Below are 27,478 nucleotides of genomic sequence, written 5' to 3'. Positions count from 1 at the left end.
GAGACACGAGAAATGTCTCGTCTCGTGGCAACACTATTCATGGGTAAAAAATTGCCAAAAATTCAAATTTCGGGGGTTTTGACCTAATTTATCCCCTTTGATGAGGTATTATTACCCTATAAAGTTATATGGGCGTATACAGGGGTCCATTACCTTTCATAACATATGGGTATATTAATGCACCCCTTGAAAAATTTGGGAGGGGTACCTTGGCCCACCCCTTAAATTTTGGAAATTGACCAATTTAAACATTGGGTGTTATAGTACAGGACCCTAATATGTATCATGATAAATTTGGGCGGTTCACCTCGTTTCCTTCTAGGGGTACAAAATTGCCAAAAAAAATATAAACGTAAGCAATACGTTGTACCACGTGTTTGGTTTTCGACCTAATTTATCTCCTTGGATGAGGTCCTATTACCTTATATAGTTATATGGTCATGTATAGTGGTCCATTATCTATCATAAGACATGGGTACATTGGTGCACCCCTTCAAATTTTTGGGAAGGGTACCTTGGCCCACCCCTTAAATTTTGGAAAATGTCAAATTTAAACATTTGGTATTATAGTACAGGATCTCAATATGTATCATGATAAATTTGGGTGGACCACCTCGTTCCCTTTTAGGGGTACAAAATTGCCAAAATATAAACGTAAGCAATACGTTATACCACGTGTTTGGTTTTTGGTCGATTTTATCCCCTTTGATGAGGTGTTATTATCCTATATAGTTATATGGCCATGTATAGGGGTCCATTACCTTTCATAAGATATAGGTATATTTGTGCACTCCTTTAAAAATTTGGGAGGGGTACTTTGGCCCACCCCTTAAATTTTGTAAATTGCCCAATGTCAAGATTTGGTATTATAGTACCGGACCCTAATATGTATTATGATAAATTTGGGTGGCCCACCTCGTTCCCTTTTAGGGGTACAAAATTGTCAAAATATAAACGTAAGCAATACGTTGTACCACGTGTTTGGTCTTTTGGCCCAATTTATCCTCTTGGATGAGGTTCTATTACCTTATATGGTTATATGGTTATGTATAGGGGTCTATTCCCTATCATAAGACATAGGTACATTTGTGCACTCCTTTAAAATTTGGGAGGGGTACTTTGGCCCACCCCTTAAATTTTAGAAATTGCTCATTTTATATATTTGGTATTATAGTACTTGACCCTAACATGTATTATGATAAATTTGGGTGGTCCACCTCGTTCCCTTTTAGGGGTACGAAATTGCCAAATTTTAGTACAACCACGTGTTTCGTTTTGGCTCAATTTATCCCCTTGGATGAGGTCCTATTACCTTATATGATTATATGGTCATGTATATGGTCCATTTCCTATCATAAGACATAGGTAGATTGATGCACACCGGAAGGGGTACCATAGCCAATCCCTTAAATTTTGCAATTTTTCCAATTTAAGCATTCGCTATCATAGTACATGACCTCAATATGTATCATGATAAATTTTGGTGGTCCACATCGTTCCCTTTCATGGGTAAAAAATTGCCAAAATATAAACATAAGCAATATGTTGTACCACGTGTTTGGTTTTTGGCCCAATTTATCCCGTTTGATGCGGTCTTATTACCGTATATGGTTATATGGTCATGTATATAGGTTCATTTCCTATCATAAGACATGGGTACATTGATGCACACTTTAAAATTTGGGAGGGGTGTCTTGGCTCATCCACTCAGTTTTAGAAATTGTTTAATATAAGCATTTGGTATCTTCGTACAGGTCTTCAATATGTACCACTATAAATTTGGATGGTCCACATCGTTCCCTTTCATGGGTAAAGAACTACCAAAAATCAAATTTTCGGAGGTTATTGACCCCTATTTAGCACGTTATATGGTTTATTACCTTTATATGTTTATGTGCCCTTTTAAATTTGGGAATTATCAAATAACAAAATTCGGTAAACGTTTTTCTAGGACCCATTGGTATTCCTCTTATGGCCAAATATTCAAAATTTAAAGGTTGTTGACCGGCTTTATTATTGAATAAGTACAGGATTTATTACTTTTTCATAAGACACAGGTGTATTTGTGTACCAATCTTAAATTTTGGGAGGGGTACATTTCTTATTGTCATATCAATAATTGGTAATTGTTCATTGGGTAAATCATTGTGAAACATTAGTATGATCACGTGATCAGTTATTGACCTATGATGGGATTAGGAGTCCAGGACATTGGTACATTTAAACTTTGTAGGATAATTTGAGAATGCGTCATTGCTATTGATTATTACAGCCAAATATAAACGTAAGCAATACGATGTACCACGTGATTGACCTTGATGAGGTAGTGTACAGGGATACATAGCTAACCTTATTGAATCTTATGACTCATAGTCTTAAGGGAATACATGCTACAACACTGGCAAAGTTATTGTTGATGCAATTTGATTGGTTGATCACTATCTTTCGTGCAATCTGATTGGCTGATCACTATATTTCGTGCAATCTGATTGGTTGCTGATTTTCAAATCTTTGCTGCATTCAGTTTTAAGTTTTGTTTAACATTTAAAAATCTTGGTTTCGTTCAACATTTTGCACTCACTGATAAATATGATCAAAACCGTTTATTTGTTAATCGAATAGTTAAAAACCTGATAAAGTTTGACGGTTAACCGTGAAACGTAAATTTTTTAGTTTGAAAATTTTTTGTTTGAAAGTTTTTGTTTGAAAACTCTTGTTTCAAATTTGTGTTTGAATTTTTTTGTTTCAGAATTTTGTTTGAAATTTATGTTTCAAAATTTTTTGTTTGAAATTTTTTTGTTTGAAAATTTTTAATTTTTTTGTTGCAAAATTTTGTTTGAAAATTTTTTGTTCGAAATTTTTGTTTTCAAATTTTTCGTTTCCAAATTTTTTTGTTTAAAATTTTTTTGTTTGAACATTTTTGTTTGGAAAATTTTTGGTTTCAAATTTTTAAGTTTGTGCACTCATTAGTGAAGAACCGGAACTGCTTAGAAGAAAATTTGGTTTGAAAATTTTTGTTTCGAAAGTTTTGTTTGAAATTTTTGTTTCAAAGTTTGGTTTGACATTTTTAAAAGATTGTGCACTCATTATTTAAGAACCGGAACTGTTTAGAACTAAAACCTCTGGCAACATTGTGGTGCAATAGTACACGTCAGAACATGATGATGCAACGTCATCAGTTTTGCATCATATATAAGTATCGTTCGAGTTAGTATTTATGATAACATTATCATGGCTACTTGTTTGCAGTTTTTAAACACACGTGATGTGATAAAATCATTTACCAAGATTACTGATTTACAACAGAATGTACCTTATAGAATTTTAGCTAGCCAAATGATCCCTACAAAGTTTGGATTAAGAATCGTAGTGAAGCTTCAAAATGATAAGAATATAATTTTACCAGCAAGATATTTACCCATGAAAGCATCAAAACAAGAAGAAGTGCTGCGTTTCTTAAATACTGGATCTGTATCTTTATGTTACAAAGGATTCTTGGGTCGAAGTCATCAATTTGAATTTAGTACACAGCCGGATTCGTCAGCAATTGTGATGAAATCATGAATTCAAACGTCAGCACATTCCTTTGACGTCAGACAGTTGTATGAATTTGGTTGGTCAGCCTGACGTCAGTAACTGTGATGAAATCATGAATTCAAATGTCAGCACATTCCTTTCCTATGACGTCAGCCGTAGTTCTATAAATCAACCAATACACTGTCATCCCACGAAATCATTTGAGCAAGTGCTTTTCAGGAGGAAAGACGTGTACTTCTAACGATAAAGAGTTCATCTTCGCAAGCTATTATCCAATAAATATATTTCAAACAAAACATGTGATGATTGGTATCAGTGCTAGAACATTTGAACCAGTGATTCGATTGGGCAAAGCAGAACAATTTGGTGTACAACTGACCTGTGAAGAATGGCAAATATTATGTTCACGAATCGACCAAATGAACGATTATTTTCATGATGAGCTAAATGTGACCATAGTTAAATCATTAGGCTCAAATCATGAAGTGGTGCTGCGTACAGTCCTCGAAGAGAAGATGGTGCTGTTACGTAAAAAGAGTACATTCCATGTCCCTCGCAACATGGTGTATCTAACGCAAACGGAATGGAACAAATTCATCAGCGTATTTCAGTGTGTTAAACATGCAGTGAAAGTGTGCAACAAAACAAGTATATTCCTGAAAAAGTACTATTTTGAAAAATGTGTTATGCATATTGTACAACATGTATCTAGATATTGTGATGGTTGTCAACATCGTTCGTGGGTGCATACCTGTATTGATAAACAGTTTATTTGTGATCAAATGGACATTGAGTTTCCACCAATTGATATTGCAATAGACCTTAAAAGACTTCAATTGGAATTAAAATTATATGCTAAAGACAAACTAGTGCAAGAAGTTAAAAATACATTGTATCGACAATATCCAGATCATATATCTGGTATGGGTGTATGTGGAGTGTAATAAAATGATCCATTTCAATGAATTGTGTTTTTTCATTTCAAGTACAACCCCATGTTCTGACGTGTACTATTGCACCACAATGTTGCCAGAGGTTTTAGTTCTAAACAGTTCCGGTTCTTTACTAATGAGTGCACAATCTTTTAAAAATGTCAAACCAAACTTTGAAACAAAAATTTCAAACAAAACTTTCGAAACAAAAATTTTCAAACCAAATTTTCTTCTAAGCAGTTCCGGTTCTTCACTAATGAGTGCGCAAACTTAAAAATTTGAAACCAAAAATTTTCCAAACAAAAATGTTCAAACAAAAAAATTTTAAACAAAAAAATTTGGAAACGAAAAATTTGAAAACAAAAATTTCGAACAAAAAATTTTCAAACAAAATTTTGCAACAAAAAAATTAAAAATTTTCAAACAAAAAAATTTCAAACAAAAAATTTTGAAACATAAATTTCAAACAAAATTCTGAAACAAAAAAAATTCAAACACAAATTTGAAACAAGAGTTTTCAAACAAAAACTTTCAAACAAAAAATTTTCAAACTAAAAAATTTACGTTTCACGGTTAACCGTCAAACTTTATCAGGTTTTTAACTATTCGATTAACAAATAAACGGTTTTGATCATATTTATCAGTGAGTGCAAAATGTTGAACGAAACCAAGATTTTTAAATGTTAAACAAAACTTAAAACTGAATGCAGCAAAGATTTGAAAATCAGCAACCAATCAGATTGCACGAAATATAGTGATCAGCCAATCAGATTGCACGAAAGATAGTGATCAACCAATCAAATTGCATCAACAATAACTTTGCCAGTGTTGTAGCATGTATTCCCTTAAGACTATGAGTCATAAGATTCAATAAGGTTAGCTATGTATCCCTGTACACTACCTCATCAAGGTCAATCACGTGGTACATCGTATTGCTTACGTTTATATTTGGCTGTAATAATCAATAGCAATGACGCATTCTCAAATTATCCTACAAAGTTTAAATGTACCAATGTCCTGGACTCCTAATCCCATCATAGGTCAATAACTGATCACGTGATCATACTAATGTTTCACAATGATTTACCCAATGAACAATTACCAATTATTGATATGACAATAAGAAATGTACCCCTCCCAAAATTTAAGATTGGTACACAAATACACCTGTGTCTTATTCCAAAATTTAAGGGGTGGTCCAAGGTACCCCTCCCAAATTTTTCAAGGGGTGCATTAATATACCCATGTCTTATGAAAAGTAATGGACCCCTGTATACGCCCATATAACTATATAGGATAATAATACCTCATCAAAGGGGATAAATTAGGTCAAAAACCTCCGAAATTTGACTTTTTGGCAATTTTTTACCCATGAAAGGGAACGACATAGACACCCAATACTGATGGAGGTACATACTATGGTCCTAGGCTACCACACCAAATTTTTAGATTTGGCAATTTCTAAAATTAAGGGGGGGTCCTATGTACCCCAGCCAAAATTTAGGGGGTGGGCCATGGTACCCCTGCCAAAATTTAGAGGGGGTGGTCCTATGTACCCCTAGGTCATTGACCCCGGGGCAGGGACCATGGATCCTGAGGCAGGGACCCAGGGGCCAAAAAGTGTCCTCAGGTCACGCCATTACTACTGCCGTCGTTAGCTTTTTAACTCTGAAGAGGGTCGGATGGTTCAAAATCAAAATCCTCTTTCTGACAAAAGTTACATATACAAAGTAGTATAGTTTCTTTAAATATATTTGACTAAAATCTGGGGGGATGCATCCCCTACCCCGCTAACGACGCCCGTGCTCTTTGCATTTCGTATTTCTACCGTATTGTATATATGAGAGATTCCTTAAAATCCTTACGTTTTATACTTTCCAAGGCCCAGTAGTCCCAATTTCTGCTTCGATTTTTTCTGCTGTAGGAATACCACACCACTGATTTCCGGCATTACTTTACATGTTTTCGGACAATATCATCATTGTCAGCATGTTACTTCAGATCACTCATCACTCATTGGAATGGGTCGGATACTTTCTGAAACCTTTCAGATACTTCGATCATTACCGATCACGATTTACAACATCACTTAATACGGCTTCGTGTTTAACAGTTCGTTATTTTGTTGGCAAGTACTGACTTTATCATATTCTAGCATTTTACGCATGTTACAGATCAGATCCACATATTCTTGAATATTCTTCTTTCGAGAGAATAATTCAAGAACTCCGTAAATTTTACAAAACTGTGTCCTTATAAAGTAGGATAGCACAAAAATGTTTCAGTAATAACTGCAGTATAACGTGGTTTAGTTTAAGCATTTGGAGAGAGGAAGTTTGGTGTAGTGGGGCTTAAATAGCCTATAACGTCGGACTTTTGATTCATTCGATTATATATAAAATTTCACTGAAAACTGGGAGTATATATATCGTCACTTATAGGGGAACACTCGCACTTCCGTTTTACATTTTTATTTTCCTATTTCCATTTTCTTGAATTAAATTAATTTTATTTTGGTGCTGGTGTAGTTTCGGTGCACTACATTTTGGAAGATTGACAAGTAAAATTCAATACTTTGAAGGAAATGACATTTTTATCAGGCCCGCAACCAGAGTCGGATGGGGGGACTGGCCCCCTCAAACTTTTCGTGGCCCCTTCAGACCTCAATACAAAATGCTATTATTAATACCAAAAAACCACACACAATTTAGATATTTATTAGAATTTTTAATGACTTGCCCCCCAAACATATTCATGACCCCCGAAACCTCTGTGCTGGTTTCGGGTCTGATGCTTATAAGGAACAAATTTCTACGCCTACAAAATTAAATACAAAGTACTACAGCTGTATTTTAGCTTTACAGGTGTAGGGTTACTATTATAAAATCATTGTAAGCGATTTACGATGGATAAAATAAGTGAGTGCATAAGAAAGATTACTCTATTAGGTGCTATTTTGTATTTTCCACCAGAGGTATATTTCTGCACACTACAAAATCTCTATTTTATGTTTACAAGTGGCAGGGGCGGATCCAGGACCGACTTCTGGGGGGGCGGTGGGTTGTCATACTGCTACTTTTAAGGGCTCCAAACTTTGGGATGGGTTTTATTATATATATAAAATAAGAAAGTTACCTCTTCTGGGGGGGCGATCGCCCCGATCGCCCTTTCCCCTGGATCCGCCCTTAACAAGTGGAGCGTTGCTAGTATGAGACCATGACAAGTGCTATTAAAATTCATATCATTGCCAAACCTACTTCTTTTTACTATCCTCTCTTACGCGCATACCCACCATCGCTGACGCGCCTACTCCCTTCGTATGCACCACTGTACTACCAAGTGGGTTCATCAACTTCATTCTGCAGTGACTCAATTAAATAGCATTCGTGCTTTTCACTGAAAACCTAGCACAGGTTGGTTTCTGTTTTTTGCATTGTAGTTTTTATGCAACATATCCAGAAACCGTACAAAAATAGTAACCAAAAGAATTGTAATTTTTCAACAATTACTTCTGATGACCACCTTAAATTTTATCTATGCCAAGTGAGATATTTTCATGTCGCTCAACGGAAACCTTTTAGGGGACAATAAGAAGGGACTTAAGGAAAGAAATATAATTTTTCAATTCTTTTTAGTGGTGAGCCGAAAGTAAACTAGTACGTTTATTTTTGCAAATTTTATAACGTATGTCAAGACAAAATAGCCACTCTAACAATTATTTATCGTAAATAGTCTCAATCAATTGTACTGAATTGTGTCCTTTAAACTTTCGTTTGATTTATCGTTAAAGCGGATATGGCGATTTGATAGTCAAGTGAAAGTAGCCTTCAATCAAAATATTTCCAAACTAAGTTGGATAATTATTTCGTTATCAAAAGCAAGACAGTCTTGAAGCCAGTGTATTTTCCAGATATGTTTTTCGGGGGGCAGTGCCCCCCGGAGGAGAACAAACAATGCGTCTATAAGAATAATAGAATAGTATCACCAGTGCCTCTCCGAATACTAACTATGCCCCTCTCCCTCGAACATTTTTTCTGAAAGAAACACTGCTCGAACTTGAAGTATATTCTGGAAAGCAAGAGCATTTTGAGCGTAATTTTTATTGCAGCGTCTCTTCACGAAGTCAAAAGCAAGGTTTTAGACTCGGGAGGAAATATCTAAACTTAATTCACCACTGAGAAATTTGCTAGCTTGTCACATGCAATGTTGAAGTTATAATTCATATTTTAATTATTTACAGAACACGAAAAAATTTTTTCATCTTGGTTTCATTTTCTCATTTAGTCTTCACGTGTGTTTTCACCTTACTAATTTAGTTTTAGAAATTGAGGGAGCTGGTACCATTGAAACAGTTGGCAGACGATTATTGCGTGTTATTTCATAGTAGTAAACTTATAGTGTAAACACCTCAATATTTAAAGTCATTTAGAATTTTTTTTTCGTAAATATGTGATAATTACATTATTTGAGAAATACTTTGAGAATGCCTTATAATAGAGATATTTATGTTAAGGGATATTATTTAACCACGTTTCGGAGTATGGGAATTTTTAAGTATCTTATTTAATTGTATTTGCCGATGTTCAAGATACGTAGACTCTTGGACTATATACTATGAACACGATTTGTGTATGTGTATGGTTTTCCATTTGAGGGTTGATGTGTGGAAAAGTTTTAAATGTTGATGATAAGCGGGAAATATAGACATTTAGTTACACCTAATAATGACAGGAAGTTATAGGAAATTTTTACGTCTTCTGGAACACTGGCCGATAGATTCCACAAAGAAAGGAAGGTTAGCTAGATTAACTTGGTTAGTTAACCTACATCTAGAATAGAAGTAGGGACGTTGGTGCACGTAAGGGAAAGCTCGGTTGTGTTCAGTGTTAAAATTCATCTGAAGTGGTTCTTTGTACTGAGTACAGACTAAAGAATATCGGGAAGGCTTCTTGTGTTGTTGTATTTTCATCAAATTGTTATATTCCATGTTGACCTTATAGGAAGTAGGTGCATAGCATTGCAAGAATGTATGAGGAAGTGTGTGAAAATATAAAGACTGCAATTGAACAGGGTCGCTCAGATGTTGTTAGGAGTTTACTCGAAGTATGTGTAAAATTAGGAGCTGATGAGGAAACTCGTATGATAAAAGATAAAGTTCTAAATAGTCCTTTAGTAAGTGATGGTACGTTCTTATATTTAGCAACAAAGCTGAACCAAGGAGACGTGGTTCGTACGTTGTTAAACGCTGGTGCAGATCCAGGTGTACAGAATGATAGAGGAGAAAATGCTATTGACGTGATTGCTTCTGATCACATGAGACAAATATATGTTGAAGAGTTACTTCGTGCAACTGCCAATTCTGAGGTTGGACGTGTTTGTCAGCTTATTGCTGCTGGTATAAACATTAATTCATACGATAGTGATGAAAGTAAAAACACACCATTGCATTGGGCTGCTTGTTATGCAGATAGAGACATGGTTTCGTGCCTTATTGATAGAGGTGCCGATGTGAGTGCAATGAATTCTTGTGGGGCAACTCCATTACATGATGCTGTTTTTAGAGCAGATTTGGGAATAGTTGAAGAGTTGCTGCACAATGGAGCTAACCCCTTAATTCAAGCATTGAAGGGAAAATTTGCTGGTAAAACACCTTTAGATCTAGCAGAAAAAAAGCCAGAACTGCAAGCGCTAGTCGAAAAATTTACTTCATTCTGCGCAAATAATGTTGATAATTCTTTGAAACACATCAGTAAAACTCGTAGTACATCCGTTGAATCTTTCGCAAGTATTGCGGAAGAATCGTTCGTTGGTAGGAAATTGTCCAGATCTGGAACAATTTTTTCGTCACAGGCTTCTTTAGATTTAAGTCCGCGATTGGATCAAGTTATAGAAAATTTGATACGCACACATATTAGAACTCCTATCAGGCCTCTGGTAACACACAGCAGTTTACATTTATTATGGCCACAACCATACAAAATAGTAGAGCTGGAAGGTCCATGTTTTGTGCCACAGAAGGAATTACAGATTTCAGTAATGCAAGGGACGGAGTCCATCCACAGTATCTTAGACGTGTGGAATATATGTCGTCCAAGGCTTTTGTCGGTTGGTTTCGATGTTAAAGTTGGTGATGTCCAACCTAGTAGTGGATGTACATCAGAAAGTCAAGTAGAATGTATGGTTAACGAGAATCTATTCACTTCCAAGGATGCTTACCAAATTCATATAAACTCTACAAAAGTCCGAATATCAGCGGCAAGCTTACAAGCCTTACATTATGCATTATGCACTTTCACTCAACTTTTGTGCCTAAGTGCTGATTCGGGGGATTGCCTTGTTCCGTTACTAATTCAAGATAAACCTGCTATGCAACATAGAGGTGTTCTTTTAGATGTTTCTCCAAAGGGGAGGGTGCCAACAATGGAATATCTGCTTCACATGATAGATATATGGTCCTCTTTAAAAGTGAGTCATTTACATTTGTATACTAGACTTGTTTCATCTACAGACTGGCAGTTGTGTTATTCAAGAAGTGAAATCGTAGCCATTGATCGATACTGCAAAGATCGCTTTTTGAGTCTCGTTCCAGTGATTGATGTGGAAGATAGTGTTTCTTACGGAGATATTGCAAAGTTGTGGCATGTATTTCAAGAGATATTTGCTAGTTTTCCGAACATGAAATACATCCACCTTGGTCCACGACTGAGTATGGTGTTGCTTCATTCTGAACAGGGCACTGGAGACGCGGAAAGGGAGAGAAAAGTGCAAGATTTGTGGAAAATACTTTCTATTCCGCTAAATATAACAGTAATGTTGTGTTGCAACGGATTACGACAAGATAATCAGTTATGTACTTTAATTCCTCCGAATGTTGTGTTTGTACAGTATGGATTTCAAGCAGATTTCGATTTTCTAGAGTGGACAAAGGACTTCTATCAGCAGGGCTTTACTACGTGCCTTTCACCAGGGACTGCGAGTTGGAACAGTTTAGCAGGCTGTCCGGAAGCATCGATATGTAATATATACCGAGCTGTACAGGCAGTTGGGGAACAAGAAAGTCTAGGGATCGTTGTGGCTCATTGGTCTGGTTCATATCATTTGACACCGCAACCATTTAGTTGGCCTGGGTTTGTAGTCGGAGCAGGTTTGTCGTGGAATCCTTCCACTCATTGGGATTATCTACACACATCACTTGCAGATCTGCTCAATACACACATATTTCTAGACGCGCAGAATGTTATTGGGCAAGTGATTATGGAGTTAGGTTACGCAGAAACTTACATGTTGAGGTCAGGTCGTGTTCAGGACAAAAGTGACATTTCAGAATTGCCTGCCCAGGACGGTTCGACGTTATACAAGTTGATTAGTGATCCAGATAATGTTAGTTTGGAATATTTATCAGTGGATGTATTTAATCGAGTAACTAAACACATCAAAAAGTGTCAAAACAGCATTTATCGTGCTAAGTTGGAGTGTTCGTTAGCGTCGATGGTTATTCATGAAATACAATTAACTGCTGATCTTATGCTAACCGCTTGCAGAATAGGTCGAACTCTTATCACCATAGGACAAAATCCGAGTAGCAACATGGGACTAGCAGTCATAAATTTAGGAATATCTAATCTTCCACCTACTTTTAGAACGGATATTGCGAATAAGTTATTGTCACACATAGAACAGTATAGAGAAACTTGGTTGGAACGCCATCTTCCTGCTGGACTGCAAGGTTCCTTACTTGTTCTCACTGCTGCTTTGCACAGATTTGTTCCAGATAACAATGCACAAAATGGACTTCTCGTTAATAGAGACACTTGAAAATTTCACAGAATTAGTGAATATGAATATTGAATATTCGTAAGTTGATGTGTTGTTGAAAACGTTATGATATTCTTATAAGATGAATCTTTCACTTCCATATGGCCTATGTGTTCATTAGTTCTTCATATGCACTATTTGTGGCCTTAAAAATCTACGTTCCAGTACGTAAATAGTGATTAGTGCTCAGGGAGCAATTGTTAATAGGCGTTGGTTTTTCACATCATTCCATAACTTCCGACTGAAAGCTAGAGACAGGATTCTTTGTTCGTGGATGGTTTACATATCAAACTACACTAGAAGAACAGTTGATTGTGATAAGAATCTTGTATTGTTCTGAAACGACTTTTTCTTACCAGAATTTCCAGCCTATCTATAAAGGTGATTATTTTATGGTAATGATTATTTTGCTGTTTATGGTATAGGATTGTAGATTGATAATATGACATAATATTTAAACATTTTCATGATTATTATGTAATTTCGTTATTTTTTATGTTAAGAAATAAGTTCGATTAGGGTTAAATTCACTTAGTACAAATTATGCTTCCGTCCCAATACTTCATATAGTTCTAATAAGTTCGTGGTGTTCCAGCGTCGTGAGCCCATTGAGACCTAATTAAATTAAAAGATAGCGAGCCCCTGTATAGCATGTAATAATGTTAACACTAATGAGCTCGCATTATCGAATTGAACGGGCGTCAGTTAGCCGGCCACAACTAATCTGTGGGTTAGAATTGCCAGGAGTACGAAAATATTACTGCAATAGAAGTGAAAAGATAGGCAGCAAAAGAGAGTTAATTACATTTTGCAAATAAATTCTTCACATCTACATAAAATCTTTCTGTTAAATAAGTTCATTGGTTTCTTTGCTAAGAAAGCGTTTTGCATATTTTGTTAAAATTAAAATTTGTCACGCATTATATGCATCTGTTAGCCAGTCACACGTCAAAATGATGATAATATAAATATGTAAACTCCTCGATACTTATTTTCATAAATTTTAAGTGTTCCTAAAGAGAGTCGAGCTAGCTTTCAAAATTATTTCTAAATGTATGTTTCGTCAAAGTAACGGAGGCACATATCGAGTGGTTAGTTGTTTCATTATTTTCATTATAACTACTGTTGTCTTCCATGGAATTCTTTAACATGATTGCTGCTGTTTCCAGTATATCAAGCTCCTTCAGCGGGGATCAAATGAAATTTAAGTGTAGTTGTGAAATAAAAGTTTAAACTTACTTACAAGGAATTTGCAATAAATCTTTATTTGAACTTCCTCGTGGCTATAGGGTTAGCGTACGAGCCTTGGACACAGGAGACCCAGATTCGTTCCCGATGGTAGCTTGTATAGTTCGGATCCCACGTTAAGTTGTAAGTTCACGTCTCATATAGCCTCGGTGTAGAACTGAAGGTTAAGCTCCAAATTTACAATCAAATCATTCAGCGTTCGTAGTTCTATTTGGCAATTACAGATGGTAATTTTCAGTGTGCAAGCATTTGTCCTTATGACTGTACATATAGTTAAGCAAAATAGAACATATACTTGCCTCGTCGTAATTAGAAGGGTACATCGGTAAATTTATTGGATGCATCAGAAAACATGTATCTTATTATGTGAAATTTAAAGAATGTAATAGCAACAGAGCCTGGGTTTGAAGCCAGTTCTCCGGCTTACCGTCTTGGTGAGCTAACCCTATATTACTCAGTCCTTCCTTAAGATCAGCTACACATTCTCACTTTTAAGGACACGGCGTAGTTTATGATTTAGAGAAGTAATTCTCAAACTTTTTAGACTGATGACACACCTAACTGAACCTCCAGGATATCGCGACACACTTGTTTGATATTTTTATTATAAATAATAATAATAATAATAATAATATCTATTATAATAGTGAAATCTATTAGTTTTTATAATAACTCTATTTAGCACTGAGCATTATTGCTATCGCTGGAGGTGTTGAGTGGTACGTATGTCTCGATTTTAACTAATTATTATTGAATTCTTCATGATTTTGAAGTTATAAAATTTCGCGACACACTTTAGGGGACTGCGTCACACATCAGTTTATCGCGACACATCGGTTGAGAACCACTGGTTCAGAGAACTGGGTAGCGTAGTTACTTGTACTTCTGCGTATTAAACCGTACATCCAAGACCAGTCCGCGGCCTGTCGCTTTTCTTCACTTTCTGGATTTCATTCTGGTATGTGCATCTTAAAAACACATATGGTAGTACCCTTCTTACATATGCTAGTATACATGCTAACAGACGTCTGTAGATAATATATATTTCTAAAATTTCATTTAATGGAAGAAAAACAATGAAATATATAGGTTCTCTAGTTACGAAATCACACTTTCTATCCACAATAAACAAAGACGATACTAAAAAACGATAGACATGTTATTACTTTAAGACTACCATAGTTTATCTTATGTTGCATTTAAAGCATGCTAGGAAAATTTTGTACTGTAATTTTAACCTGTATACTAAATTGAATGGGCAGCTACAAGAATTAGTAAGAGCAAAAACAATAAGTAGGTGGCAATATATTAAATGATTTGAATGCAGTGAGTCGAGCTTCCGTGATGTTGTGACTCAGCACTTACGGTATATTTATGATGTTTAACTTGTAAGAATGAGAGTAGACATCATAAACGTATTAAACGAGCTTGAAAAGAAAAGTCTAAGAGAATGGCTGCTAAAAAACCTGACTAAACAGAGTACTGATGATGGAGCCGCAAAAATTAAATAGCACATCAAAGAAAATAATCATAACATTAATCAAATTGAGCGTATTGTGACGCATCCCTTGAATTTTGCTCTATGACGAAATAGTCCCAGCTGGTCTTTTTATGAGTTTGAACACCTGCCAGTTGCATCAGATTCAAATTCGAGCGTGGTTAGGGGTCCAGAACACTAGTGGTAAAACTTAAAAATGAAAGTAATTTTGTACTGTGTGCCACTTCCAAGTGCGATAGATCGGTGAAACTTGAACCAGGGGCAATCCAAATGAAATCAACCAATGATGGTTGCTGACAAAATTTAGTTTTTTATTAATTTTTTTACCTCAGTTTGTACACATTTAAGGAGTTGAAAACGGGCATTCATTTATTTTTAACCAGGGTGGAAAAAAATCATGATTTTTTTCAAAAAAATCATTTTTGTTGATTTTTTTGATTTAAATCGATTTTTTTTTTGATTTAAATCAAATCTTTTTTTTCGTATAATACAAGTCGCGAACTGAAGAAAAAACATTAGGAATTAGTATTAAATGTTAATTATGTCATTTAAGTGAAAGTATTGGGTTTTAATTTTGAATTAATTCCCAATCGTTAACCTATTTTAATACCAAACAGTTTCTTAAGCATTAAGGAAAAAGTACAGCAATGTATATCAACATGACATTTTTCTTTTCACGAAAGTTACTGATATTTGACAGGGGCATATTTTTAAACAATTGGGACTAGCTAGCGGCACGAAATACATATAAAATACGTAAATTTCGCCTAAAATTAACTAACTCACTCTATGACCTATGGAACCCGGAGTTTCAATGCCATGTTCACAAAAGCTCACCACTAACTTCTATCCTTAGTCAACTGGATCCAGTTTGTACTTTGTATTCCTATTTCTGCGAGATGCAACTTAATATTGTCCTCACATCTGCGCTTAGGCCTTCCTAATGGTCGTTTTCCGATTGGACTTCCAGTTAAAACTGAAAGCGTTCCTACTTTCTTCCATTCTCGCTACATGTCCTGGCCACCTGAGCCTCCAAGATTTGATGACCCTAACAATATTTGGTGAATGGTATAAATTATGCAGTTCCTCATCATGAAGTTTTCGCCATTCCTCATTTCCGTTCCTTGTGGTTCCGAATATTCGTTTCAGAATTTTATTCTCAATTACTTTCAGTCTGCGTTCTTCCCTCAGCGTAAGCGACCATGTTTCACAACCATACAGCACAACAGGCATAATTATCGTTTTATATATTTTAAAGCTTCAAATTCCTCGACACAATTCACGACGATAAGAGATTTTGAACTGAATAATAACACGAATTCCCTGCAGGAATTCCAAAATAAAAAAATCAAGATGATCAGTTCGAGAAGAAGAAACACTTGTGATTGTTAAAAATATGCTTTATGTGACGTGAAAAACAGTTCAAATGCGAGTTGTCCGTGCATTTAAGACATCTATACATAGCAGGCACGTTTTTATACTTTTCTGTTGGCTATTTTATTTCCTCTAACAATTTTTTCTGCACAGGTGCGGCAAATTTTCTGCGATCACATCGCAGATCGCGGCATGTTCTGCAATGGGGTCAAGTATCCACTTTATCAAAAGTATTATTCGATATTTTAACGCATCCAAAATTTGTCGTATTACGATCCCGAGGAACTTCTATGTATTTAGTACATAAATTTCGCCCAAAATTTTAAAATCTATTTTTTTTTTTTTTTTTTTTTTTTGTTTCGGAAAGGGGATCGGACCCCTCTAAATACGCCCCTATTATCTGGAAACAAACAAATAGACGTGAACACAAAAGAGTTTTCATCTTAAATGTCCATGGTGATTCCCCCATTGGAGTAGAAATTTTAAAACCCTGTGTTACAAAGAGAAGAAAGCAGGGTTCACTCGTTCCCGTTCAAACGGGATTTTCCCTGATCGTTCCCTACATGATACTCGTTTTCATACTGTGGTTACATACATTTGAGTCTCATTGTATTATGATTATTATCTTCCATAATCGAAATAACAGAAGAGAAACGGGATTTTACTTACTTTCACTTTAAATTAATTCATTTCGGAATTTGATTTAAATCAACGATTTTTATTAAAAAAATCAAGTGATTTAAATCTTGATTAAAATCGTGATTTAAATCAGACTGATTTAAATCAATCCACCCTGTTTTTAACCGCGCAGGTTTAGTCGTAGCGACCATTTTGTATAGGCGCCTGAGCAGATTTTGAACTTTGTAGTGCACCGTTAAACGCTGTGTACCTTTTTAGGTTTTAAAGAGAATGAGTTCAAACCAAAACCATATGAAAGATAATGGAATGAGCAATATTCTATATTCTGTACACGTTGAGATGTGCTTCAGAATGTCAAGGAAAGAAACTCTGAACATTGAGGTTGGAAACCTAGAAATTGCAATTTTGGAATGTACATTTTGAAACGAAATAAATGAGACGCACTTTCAATTCTTTGTCTACATAGAGACTAGATAATAGACAACGTCCTAAACAAGTTTCAGGTCTGAGAACTATATACTTGATTTTTTGGAAATTTTTAAACATTGCGAATTTTCAAAAACCGTGTATTTTCACCATCAAATATCTCAGGAAGGACAGAAGTGAAAAATCCCAAATTTGCACAAAATAGACGATAGTTGTGCAGTAACAAGTGGGTAAAATTGCATCACTGAGACTCGAGTAGTTTCTGAGTTATAAGGTTTTTTTTTCACTGGGACTTAATATCATAAAGCGCCATTGGAGTGAATATAAACTTTGTAGCAAAAGTAAAAATAACACGAAATTAATGTTAGATGGGTAAAGTGTGCATAATTTATGAATCATGTCTTGTGCAAAAAACGAAAGTCGTCTCTTATTTCTTTTCTGCCTATAGCGCTGCTGTTAAAAGACATCAGTGAGTTAAATAGTTGACTAATTTGTGTACAGAATTTGGCACTGATATTGAAAGTACGACCTGTAGGAGTTGTGAGCTCTGTGGGTGAGAGTTTCTGGCGAACCTTAGTAATTGGCACCCACACTTTGTCATTCATACATAGTTTAAAAGAGGTTCTTGGTCCATGGGGATGGAAAAAGTGATCAAAAAGATCGTTATTTTCCTGACTGATGTATACACCATTTCTGTCATAAATACAGGCTACGGTATTTGTAGGTGCAAATGACAACATGCTATGTTCAGGAAGTACTGAAGTATTGCAATCAGTAAATTCATCTGATTGTGAGTATTCATAACATCTGATTTGTGTTTTCGTCAGAGGTACAAATCTATGATATGATCTGGTATTGATAATTTTTTTACAAGTAGCAAATCTCGAATTTCTTGTTTGACTACACTTCTTCTGATGAAACATAGATAAATAGTATGCCTGAGATATTATATTAACACAAAATTTGCACATCTGTTCAGTTTTTAAACTCGTAAATTTCACATCACTGCAACAACTTATAACTGAGAAACTACTCAAGTCTCAGTGATGGAATTTTATTCAGTTGCTACTGCACAACTATCGTCTATTTTGTGCAAATTTGGGATTTTTCAATTCTGTCCTCCCTGAGATACTTGATGGTGAAAATGCACGATTTTCGAAAATTCGCAAAGTTTAAAAATCTCCAAAATATCAAGTATAAGGTTCTCAAATCTGAAACTTGTTTGAGACGTTGTTTACTATTTAGTCTCTATGTAGACAAAGAATTGAAGGCGAGTCTTACTTATTTTGTTTCAAAATGTACATTCAAAAATGCCCATTTCTAGGTTTCCAACCTCAGTGTTCAGAGCTTCTTTTTTTGACGTTCTAAAGTACGTCTCAATGTGCACAGAATGTTGTCCACTCCATTATCTTTCGTATGGTTTTGGTTTGAACTAATTATCTTTAAAACCTAAAAAGTTATATCGTTTAACGGAATTCTCTGAAAAGTACAAAATACGCCCAGGGGCCTATACAAACTGGTCGCCACAAACAAACCTGCGCGGCTAAAAAATAAATGAATACCCGTTTTCAACTCCCTGAATGGGATACAATCTTAGGTAAAAAATTCAAAAAAAAAATATAATTTTGTCAGCACCCTTTGACCTGGAAATTGGTCGATTTCATTTGGATTGGCACCAGAGTAAGTAATGCTCACAGTATAATACAATGAACACATGATTAAAAAAAAAACAGTACATTTTTTATAGAGACAATAATTTATACTGAAAGTACTGCGACTCATGATCCCCCCCTGTCATGACATTAGAGAAGGGGTGAAATGGTCTTTAAAAGGGTGTGTGATCACCACGAACAGCGATCGATGCATCAGCGTGCTCACATGCCGCTCGGAAAGTTGACAGTGAGCTGTGGTATGGAGTTCCATCCCTTAACCATCGCAGTTGAGAACTCCTGGATGGTCGTTAGTGCATCTGGTCGAGCTGCAAGAAATTTCCTCTAACATCCATTTGTGCCCGATGGGATTCAAGTCGGGGAAACGGCCATAAACTGTATATTTATATCCTAATATAACTGTTAATGATCGTGTTAACTTGAAAAAAAATCAAAATTCTTCGTCGTAAGTATATACACCTTGTTATTTTGAGTGTTGATGTATCTACAAAAATGAAATACTTAATAGTATAATAAAATCATTACCATATGTATGACTTCTGCAATGTATATATGTTGAAAATGGCATATTGTAATAATAATAATAATGCAATAATAGTAATAATAATAATAAGTAAATAAATAAACCGTGTTCTTCTGACTTAAATAACAAATACGTCAACTACCTCCAAAACATTGAAATACCATCAATGGATATGTTACATAGTTTACCCATTTACAACAACAACAACAAAAAAAATGTATTCCTATAATGCATAAAATACCTGGTTGCATGATAAAATGGTTCACCTCTTAGAAGAGTTATAGTGTTTCGTTTACCTGTTTCTGTCAGTGGAATGGAATTTTACTGGTAAATGTAATCAAAAAGAAATATTAGTGAATACTCCATTACTAAAAGTGCTTTACTTTTTATATTTTCATTTTCATCAATATCGTCACTGTTATGTTATTCCTGGTGGTTCACTTGTCTCGCAGGTTGAGGAGCGTCCATGCACCTCTCTCTTGACTTTTTGCTATACTTGCGTATTATTTTTTGTTTACCCAGCTAATTTTCTGTTTTCCTCTATACTATTGGGACAATAAAACTTCATCTACTAAATTGCTACAACTTATGCACATTCAAACTCAGATGCAATAACTTATGCAACTGGAATATTTGCGATAATATTATCCAAAAATAATTACTAATCAAACTACAGTTTACAGTGGATAAATAAAACAAAGACCACATTAAATCATCTACTAATAAAACGAACACAAATTCCCAAAGTAACTCAGATTTGAATCTCTTCACTTATATTTCAACTGTAATAATACATGATTTTTCTCCTCAAGAACTTTACTCAAATAATCTTTCAACAAGAGTCCTATAACCAGATGATATGTAATTAACATAGAACTTTGTTCTTTAAATATCGTTACTAAGTTCAAGTATATATCAATAATTAAACTCAAATAACGTGTCCAATAATTAGTTCCGATGATGCTGTCACAAATGATTCACCTTTTAAATGCGTTTACTTATGACTTGCTCCAGCTTCTCTTAACTGCTCCAACTTCTCTAACTCCGTATATCACAGATCTATTAGACAGCAAGTATTTAATAGTGTGAAATTTTTGAGTTATTGCCTTTGTTGTGAAATTACTGTATAGTATTTAAAATCCTTTCTGGAATGCATTTAGTTTACAAAGACAAAATACTTTAAAAGGATTTCCACTATCTGCCTAAGTAGGGTTTCCTTCCACAGTTACATTGATGTCGTTTGTATAGCTTTTTGTGGACAAAATCAATTTCTCGTAAACGTTTTTCAGGTGCTCCGTTGCATGTGCCGACATGGTAGTCAGTTGCTTTTGTGCAGTAATATTTATTTATTTATTTTTTCATCAATGTCTTCTTACCAACTGTTTTTCTGTGATTCATCGTCCATATGCAAATCAGCAATTTACTATATATATATATATATATATTTGTGCACGATTAAAACATGCATTTGGAATCTCAACACTATTACTTTTACATCACACAACAGACTTCAGACTTTTCCAATTGATGAAATGAACCAAGAAAACAACACCAATATTATTATGTAAAGTATTCCTACTTAGAAAGTACATATTTTTCTTGTTGCCCATTTTATTATTTTCGAACACACTGTTTTTAGAAACTTTAAAGCTACCTCAAAAAAATATAGTGCTTATTTTTATCTTATTATTGGCACTTTTTTTTTTTAATAAGTTTCTTGTGTTATTCAAACTTCGAGACAAAGGGGGCGGGGGATACTTTTCGTTATAGAAAGTAATTGAAACGAAAGTATCAAAGCTCTACCACTCGACTCAATCAGCATTTGTATGTCTGTTCCACGATAACTTTTCGCAGTGTGTTGCCGTGTTAACTTTCAGAAATAACCTTATTCTTTGGAGGTAAAATTCACCTATTTGCAAGTTCGCAGATATACATGAAAGGCAATTTTCCAGCATAAACTATATAAAACATTCGATTTTGAATAAACATAGTATATATATTTAGTCTATGGGCCAGATAAGAGTTTAAAAATTTGAAGTAATAGTTTTCCTTCCAACTACAATTGTCTTGGTGACTGAGTAAGACGAAGAACCACGATTGCCACCAATACACTTGTGATTCGAAGGAAGTCTGGTACTCCCAAATTATACTCATCCCCCACCTGCACTATCCCATAGACTAATTCTTCAGGGCATTTTGATCGTACCTATTGGTTGTAGGTGAAATTGGCCAAATATAAGTGAGTAAAAGAGAATAAATACATTCTCTCACTTAAAAGTTTCTTTATTGGGATACTATAAGAAAATAACTTCGTGATAACTTTCATCAAAGTTACTGAATTTTGATACATTGTGGCATATATTTTATTTGAGACTTTCCACCCACCCGACTGCTTGGTGTTAAACTTTGTTAAAAAGGAAGAGTGAATTTACCATCTCTCTCTCCAGAATTTAAAAAAAAAAAAAAAAAAAAGTATATTTCGCAATAATTTCCACAGTAAAAGCAAAAATAGTAGTTTGAAGCAATGTGGTGCATATTTCGTTTGAGGCTTCCAATGATCCGTGTACATGGGATAAAAATCAGTGAAAAATAAGCAATAGATTCACGTTAGATACATGGGAAGCCTTCCCGAATTAAATATATCTTCTATCCTAATTTTCGTTTAAAAAATATACGATTTTGGTGGAGTATGGCATTATATATGTTTCTGATTTTCTGAGCAAACATCGCAGTGCTTGGATTTTGTATGAGTCAAGAATGAGGAAATGCAGTTAACTCTTCTCTCCAGAGGTTTAGGAAATATGTTCCACGTTGGTTTTCATAAAAATTATTCGATTTTGATAGAATATGATGATCTGTGAGGTTTTACCACAATTCCTGTTTCTTGGGGCTGGAATCGGCTATTAGTAGGGACACGAGTTTTTCACTAAGACTTTGAAAATTTCTCGTTTCGTTTTTCATATTTCGCATTTGGTCGCATTTTCCAAATAAAGTTTCGCATTTTGTAGTTCTTGTGGAAAAGATATTCCCTGACATTTTTAAAATTGTTCCTTTTATTCATAAATCACTACAGAAATAAACCATTAATTACCTAAAAACAAAATACACTGAATATTTCACGTTGACATTGACTAAATTTCACTTATAGAAAATTATATATATATATATATATATATATATATATATATATATATATATATATTTGATCAAACTGAAGGAAAATCATTAACTAAACTTACTGTGAGGAGTAAAGTTTTGCTGTCTTCTGAAAACACACAGGCAAAAGTACAAGTTACAAAATTTAAGCATTAAACATAAGCATGTTACATGTTTCCACATTTTCCTCCTTCATTGTACGTTTGTCACTTATCACGATTCCATGTCATTGGCTAGCTAATTAAAACGGCTCCTTCCCATCCAGCTGCGATGGTGATAGCTAACGCACATGTTCTCTATAGCCGTGTCCGAATCACCCAAAATGTACCGTTTATGCCACGTTCTACCGTTCCGTCAGTGGAAAACGCGTTTTTAAATTAATGAAAACGTATTTCTAAAAGTTCGCACAAAACTGCCAGTTTCGCATTTTATCGCGCAACGGAAACCAATGAAAATACACATAGAACATCATAAAACGTAAAGAAACTGAAAATTACTTAAATCTGACGCATTTCGTTTTATCGCGCATTGTGAAAAACTCGTGCCTCTAGTATTAGTGAGACAGTGAATTTACCCCTCTTCCTCGATTAAAAAAAAAAAAAAAAAAAGTCGAAAATTTCAGGAAATTTTTCAGTTAATGAAATTAAGTTATATTTGTAAAGTATAAGACTAGGGGAAAAGGGGAAGTCGCTAGCTTCTTTAATGCACAACATTACTAATAATAATAGTAATTATGAAACAGAGCATTCTGTTTTCTTGGAAGGTAAAAAACTATTGTTGTTGTATGGAATCCCGATTGATGAACGACAAAACTATGTGTATATGTAAATGTGAATAAAAACAAATAATTAGGTTGCTTCCAAAACGTAATGCACTTTATAAGTTTAGTTCTTTGCTGTCCAAATTTCGAAAAAAAAAGAAGTGCAAAAAATTAGTAAAAGTTGAAGCTCTAAGAAAATTGTATGCAAGATATTATGATCATACTGGTATTGAGTGACAAAAAAAGAACATCGTGTAGCACATTACAAGTGAATGCGGGCACAGTCACTGCTAACATCTAGTTTATGTAGTAAAATATAAATGAAACTTGCGTGTCAAGTTTTTTTCAGAAAGTAATGATCATTCTATAAATGTGTCGTTTCAGGAATCTTGGTGAGCACATTCGTGAGAGAATTGCACAAGCCTTTCCAAAGGGAGAAGCTTCCAAAGTCAATGAAGAAGAATGTGAGAAGATCTATTTCAGCTTGAAACGTTTGGCTGACAATCACTACGCAGATCTTTATCCACGAACAGTAAACTCTTCGGCCACCGGACTTTCAGCAAAACAGTGTAAATCCATTGCTTCGACAGAATTTATCCAAGAATTGGAAAAAAAGCAGGGCATCTTTTCACGTTTATTTAGTAAAAAATAATGTGGTACAAGAAACAGTGGAGATTGTTATCTCTGTGTACAAGACATTTAGTTAAACCGAAGTATTGTTACACTAAAGCTTCTATTAATCAAGATGTCCTTGCTCAGTACAAACATCATGTTCCAGTTATGGCGAAAGAAGTGCTTTATTTTCTTAATCCACAACCTAATCAGGTATTTATTGACATGACTTTTGGTGCTGGTGGACATACAACACAGATTCTTAAAGCTGCGTGTGGTGCTACCATATTTTGTCTTGATCGAGATCCAACTGCGTATTCTTTGGCAAAAGAGTTAGAAGTTAAGTATCCGAATCAAGTGATACCTTTATTAGGAAAATTCAGTGATCTACCAGTTCTTCTTCGTTCTTATAATGTTAAACCAAATTCTGTAGACGGTATTTTATTTGACTTAGGGTGTTCTTCCATGCAGTTTGATTTTAGTGAGCGAGGTTTCGGTTTAAGTAAGGATGGCCCATTAGATATGAGAATGGATCAAGACAGGATACCAAACCAACCTACTGCTGCAGATGTTCTGGCTCAAGTCACGGAGGAGGAATTAGCAAAGATTTTGAAGATCTATGGGGAAGAAAAAAAAGCAAAGAAAATAGCTCGCGCGGTAATTGAAGCTAGATATTTGTTTAAAAGGCTCAAAACCACGAGAGAACTTGCCGACTTAGTAGCCTCTGTGTTTGATGATGAGGAGGAGAATAGGCTTGATAAATTGCAAAGGAGTGCACATGTAGCAACCAAAACCTTCCAGGCGTTAAGAATTTTTGTAAATAACGAAATTAATGAGCTTAATTACGGTATGTTACTTGCACATAGGTATATTAAAATTGGAGGGAAAATAGTTACACTTTCCTTTCATTCTCTAGAAGATCGCGTAGTGAAACGTCATTTATGTGGTAATGTTCTAGAAAATGCTGCTAATCCTCTTTCGCAGAAATTAATGGATCCGTCCGTGTGGATGGATAAAGAGGACATTCTGGGGCTTTCATATCCTAAGTGGCATCTTATGAATAAACATGTTGTAACACCAACTGATGAGGAAATATGCTTGAATCCAAGAAGTCGATCTGCTAAACTTAGAGCCGCTATTAAATTAGAATAAATGTATAGTTTACTGTACGGAGATGTAGTTAGGTTCAGTTGGTGTTGCAGTGTTTGTATTATTTATACAGAAAGAGTGTCATGTTGCTTTGACATGTATACCAAACTGCATCTTAATTTTTCTAGCAGTATTGTATTTTAAATTTATTCATGTCCAATGTTCAGGAAAGAATGTAAATCAACAGAACTAGTTTTGTTGACTATTGTACGTAGATATTAGTTGATACTTGTAATACATGTTTGTTCGCAAAATGTGTAAGAGTTTCAAAGAATTTGTACCTTCAAAAAGTAAACATCCTTAGTGTAAATTTTTCACATTCTCTGTGTTTCCTGAAGACAGGTATAGTGCATAAACATGTGCAGTATTACAAACACTGCTTGGTTTTTCTTCTTTCGGCAGTAACGATTCCACATTTTTCCATATGTTCTTATTTCGTACGTTCTTTATTAATGCGATTTTTTTTTAGATGTATGTCTTCTGTCAAACATATTCAAAATATGTCTTCAGCAAATATGAAGGTGAGTGTGAAAAATTTAAGTGTTTTTTACATGCTTTCAGTTAATAAAACCCTAGTGCTCTTTAATCACTGGAGACAGATTCAACTCAGATATTGAAATTGTCATTTGCTGGTTGTCCATGCATCAAAATAAGATGTCGGTACTTCGAAAACCACAAAGGAAGTATTGTTTCGATTGTACACATACATACATAATATTAAAAAATTCATTACACTGTAGTTGATCGTTCGCGATTACAGTAACAGCAGAGCGCGGAATTTCCGGTCGCCAGGAAATACTAGGTTGGTGCGAATTAAATGTCCGCATGCATGTCTGATGGGAAACTCGCTCGTTGTTCAACAAGTTTGTATAAAAGTGCACCATGAAGAACACACAATTGTGAGTGGTTTTTCTTACGAATTCAGACGGGAATATTCTGCACAGAAAAAAAAAAAACTAGTGTATTTACGCCAGGATGGCAAATGAATGTACCATTTACCATTGGTTTGTCAAATTTCGTTCCGGTGACATAGCGTTGCAAAATGAGCACTGCGTGCACCGACCAACTTCATGTTCGGATGAGCTCCTCATAAACACCGTGGAAGCAGATCCTCCGAAAAGTATCCTTCGACGACTCCGTGCATGCGGTACGGCGAAAATTTGTACTCCTGAATGCTATATAAGTGGACTCGCCGTTTGGGGATATGCAGTTCGTTGTAAGGAACAACGAGGAAAGTTATCTACATTGGATTGTGACTTCATCCACCCACAGTGTTATGTAATATACTACAAACTTGTTCGCAAGTAACAAGCAGTGGTCAACAGACATGATGTCTTCCTATTGTACGACAATCCTGTCCACAAAGAACGTTGTAGGCTTTCGGTGAGTTACAGTGTGAAACCTTTCCTCATCCACAATAAATCCCCGATATCACTACCACCTCTTTCTGTATCTCTTACTTCTTGATAGGGAAGACCTTCCCTGAGGTGTGGTGCAAGGTGCGGTTAAGAATGACTTCACATCGCAGACTTCTTTTATCACGAAATCTAATCGAGCGACGGCAGAAGTGTGAGGTTGCAAACGGCGATTATTTTTATTAACCAGGTATTGTAGTATTTATTTTATTGATTTTTTGGCCTTTGGAAAGTTACAGCTGCACGGACATTTCATTCACACCAACTTAATATTTTAGTTCCACGATGGGGATTTGGCCTTTACTTCATTTGCCTTCGAATTGCATAGAGAAAATGGTGACCAAATTCTTTCTTGTGGCCACAGGATTCAAACTTCAAATTTCGTGCCTTGATAATATAAAATATTGCATTGATATTAAAGTAATTCCAGCTTCTTCTAGTTTATTAAATATATAGATAGGGTGTTTCAAAACAATACCGACATTTGGGAGGTAAGACCAAGATAAGACAAACAGCATAAACCAATCTGGTTGCACAAATGATTCCTTTGGAGCTATAGGCTGCCGAAAATATGAAAAAATGAACTTTAAAGGTCCATAGCTCCAAAACTATGAGACCTACGAAAGTCGGATCATGATTTCACTTAGGAACTAGCATGTACGCTATCCAAAATCCATGTATCAGAATCTTGCGGTACTAACAATTTTTATAGAGGTAATTGGAG

General features: G+C 35.1%; 2 protein-coding genes across 3 annotated transcripts; both read left to right on the top strand.

Annotated features, from left to right (window-relative positions):
- Positions 1 to 8,878: 8,878 nt before the first annotated feature.
- On the top strand, positions 8,879 to 24,099 carry LOC145664321 (uncharacterized). Of its 2 annotated transcripts, none has more exons than XM_081730890.1 (2): positions 8,879 to 12,665; positions 23,963 to 24,099. In XM_081730890.1, exon 1 carries the CDS (start codon positions 9,495 to 9,497, stop codon positions 12,282 to 12,284), a length of 2,790 nt encoding a protein of 929 aa, XP_081587016.1. In that variant the 5' UTR covers positions 8,879 to 9,494; the 3' UTR covers positions 12,285 to 12,665; positions 23,963 to 24,099. The 2 variants fall into 2 exon arrangements, with proteins under 2 accessions (XP_081587016.1, XP_081587017.1); XM_081730891.1 differs by having other exon boundaries at positions 8,879 to 12,679.
- On the top strand, positions 24,091 to 25,593 carry LOC145664322 (putative methyltransferase-like protein 15 homolog). Its single transcript, XM_081730892.1, has one exon. The coding sequence runs from the start codon at positions 24,230 to 24,232 to the stop codon at positions 25,340 to 25,342; it is 1,113 nt and encodes a 370-aa protein (XP_081587018.1). The 5' UTR covers positions 24,091 to 24,229; the 3' UTR covers positions 25,343 to 25,593.
- The last annotated feature ends 1,885 nt before the right edge of the window (positions 25,594 to 27,478 follow it).

The sequence above is a fragment of the Thermobia domestica genome, chromosome 11 (genome assembly GCF_964235325.1).
Source record: "Thermobia domestica chromosome 11, izTheDome1.hap1.1, whole genome shotgun sequence".
In the NCBI taxonomy this organism is placed as follows: Eukaryota; Metazoa; Arthropoda; class Insecta; order Zygentoma; family Lepismatidae; genus Thermobia; species Thermobia domestica.
The sequence above is the reverse complement of the archived record's forward strand: the minus strand, read 5'-3'. Positions and strand labels throughout refer to the sequence as shown.

Coding starts and splice junctions, on each gene's coding strand:
- LOC145664321 (XM_081730890.1), top strand. CDS start 9,495: ATGTATGAGGAAGTGTGTGAAAATATAAAGACTGCAATTGAACAGGGT.
- LOC145664322 (XM_081730892.1), top strand. CDS start 24,230: ATGTGGTACAAGAAACAGTGGAGATTGTTATCTCTGTGTACAAGACAT.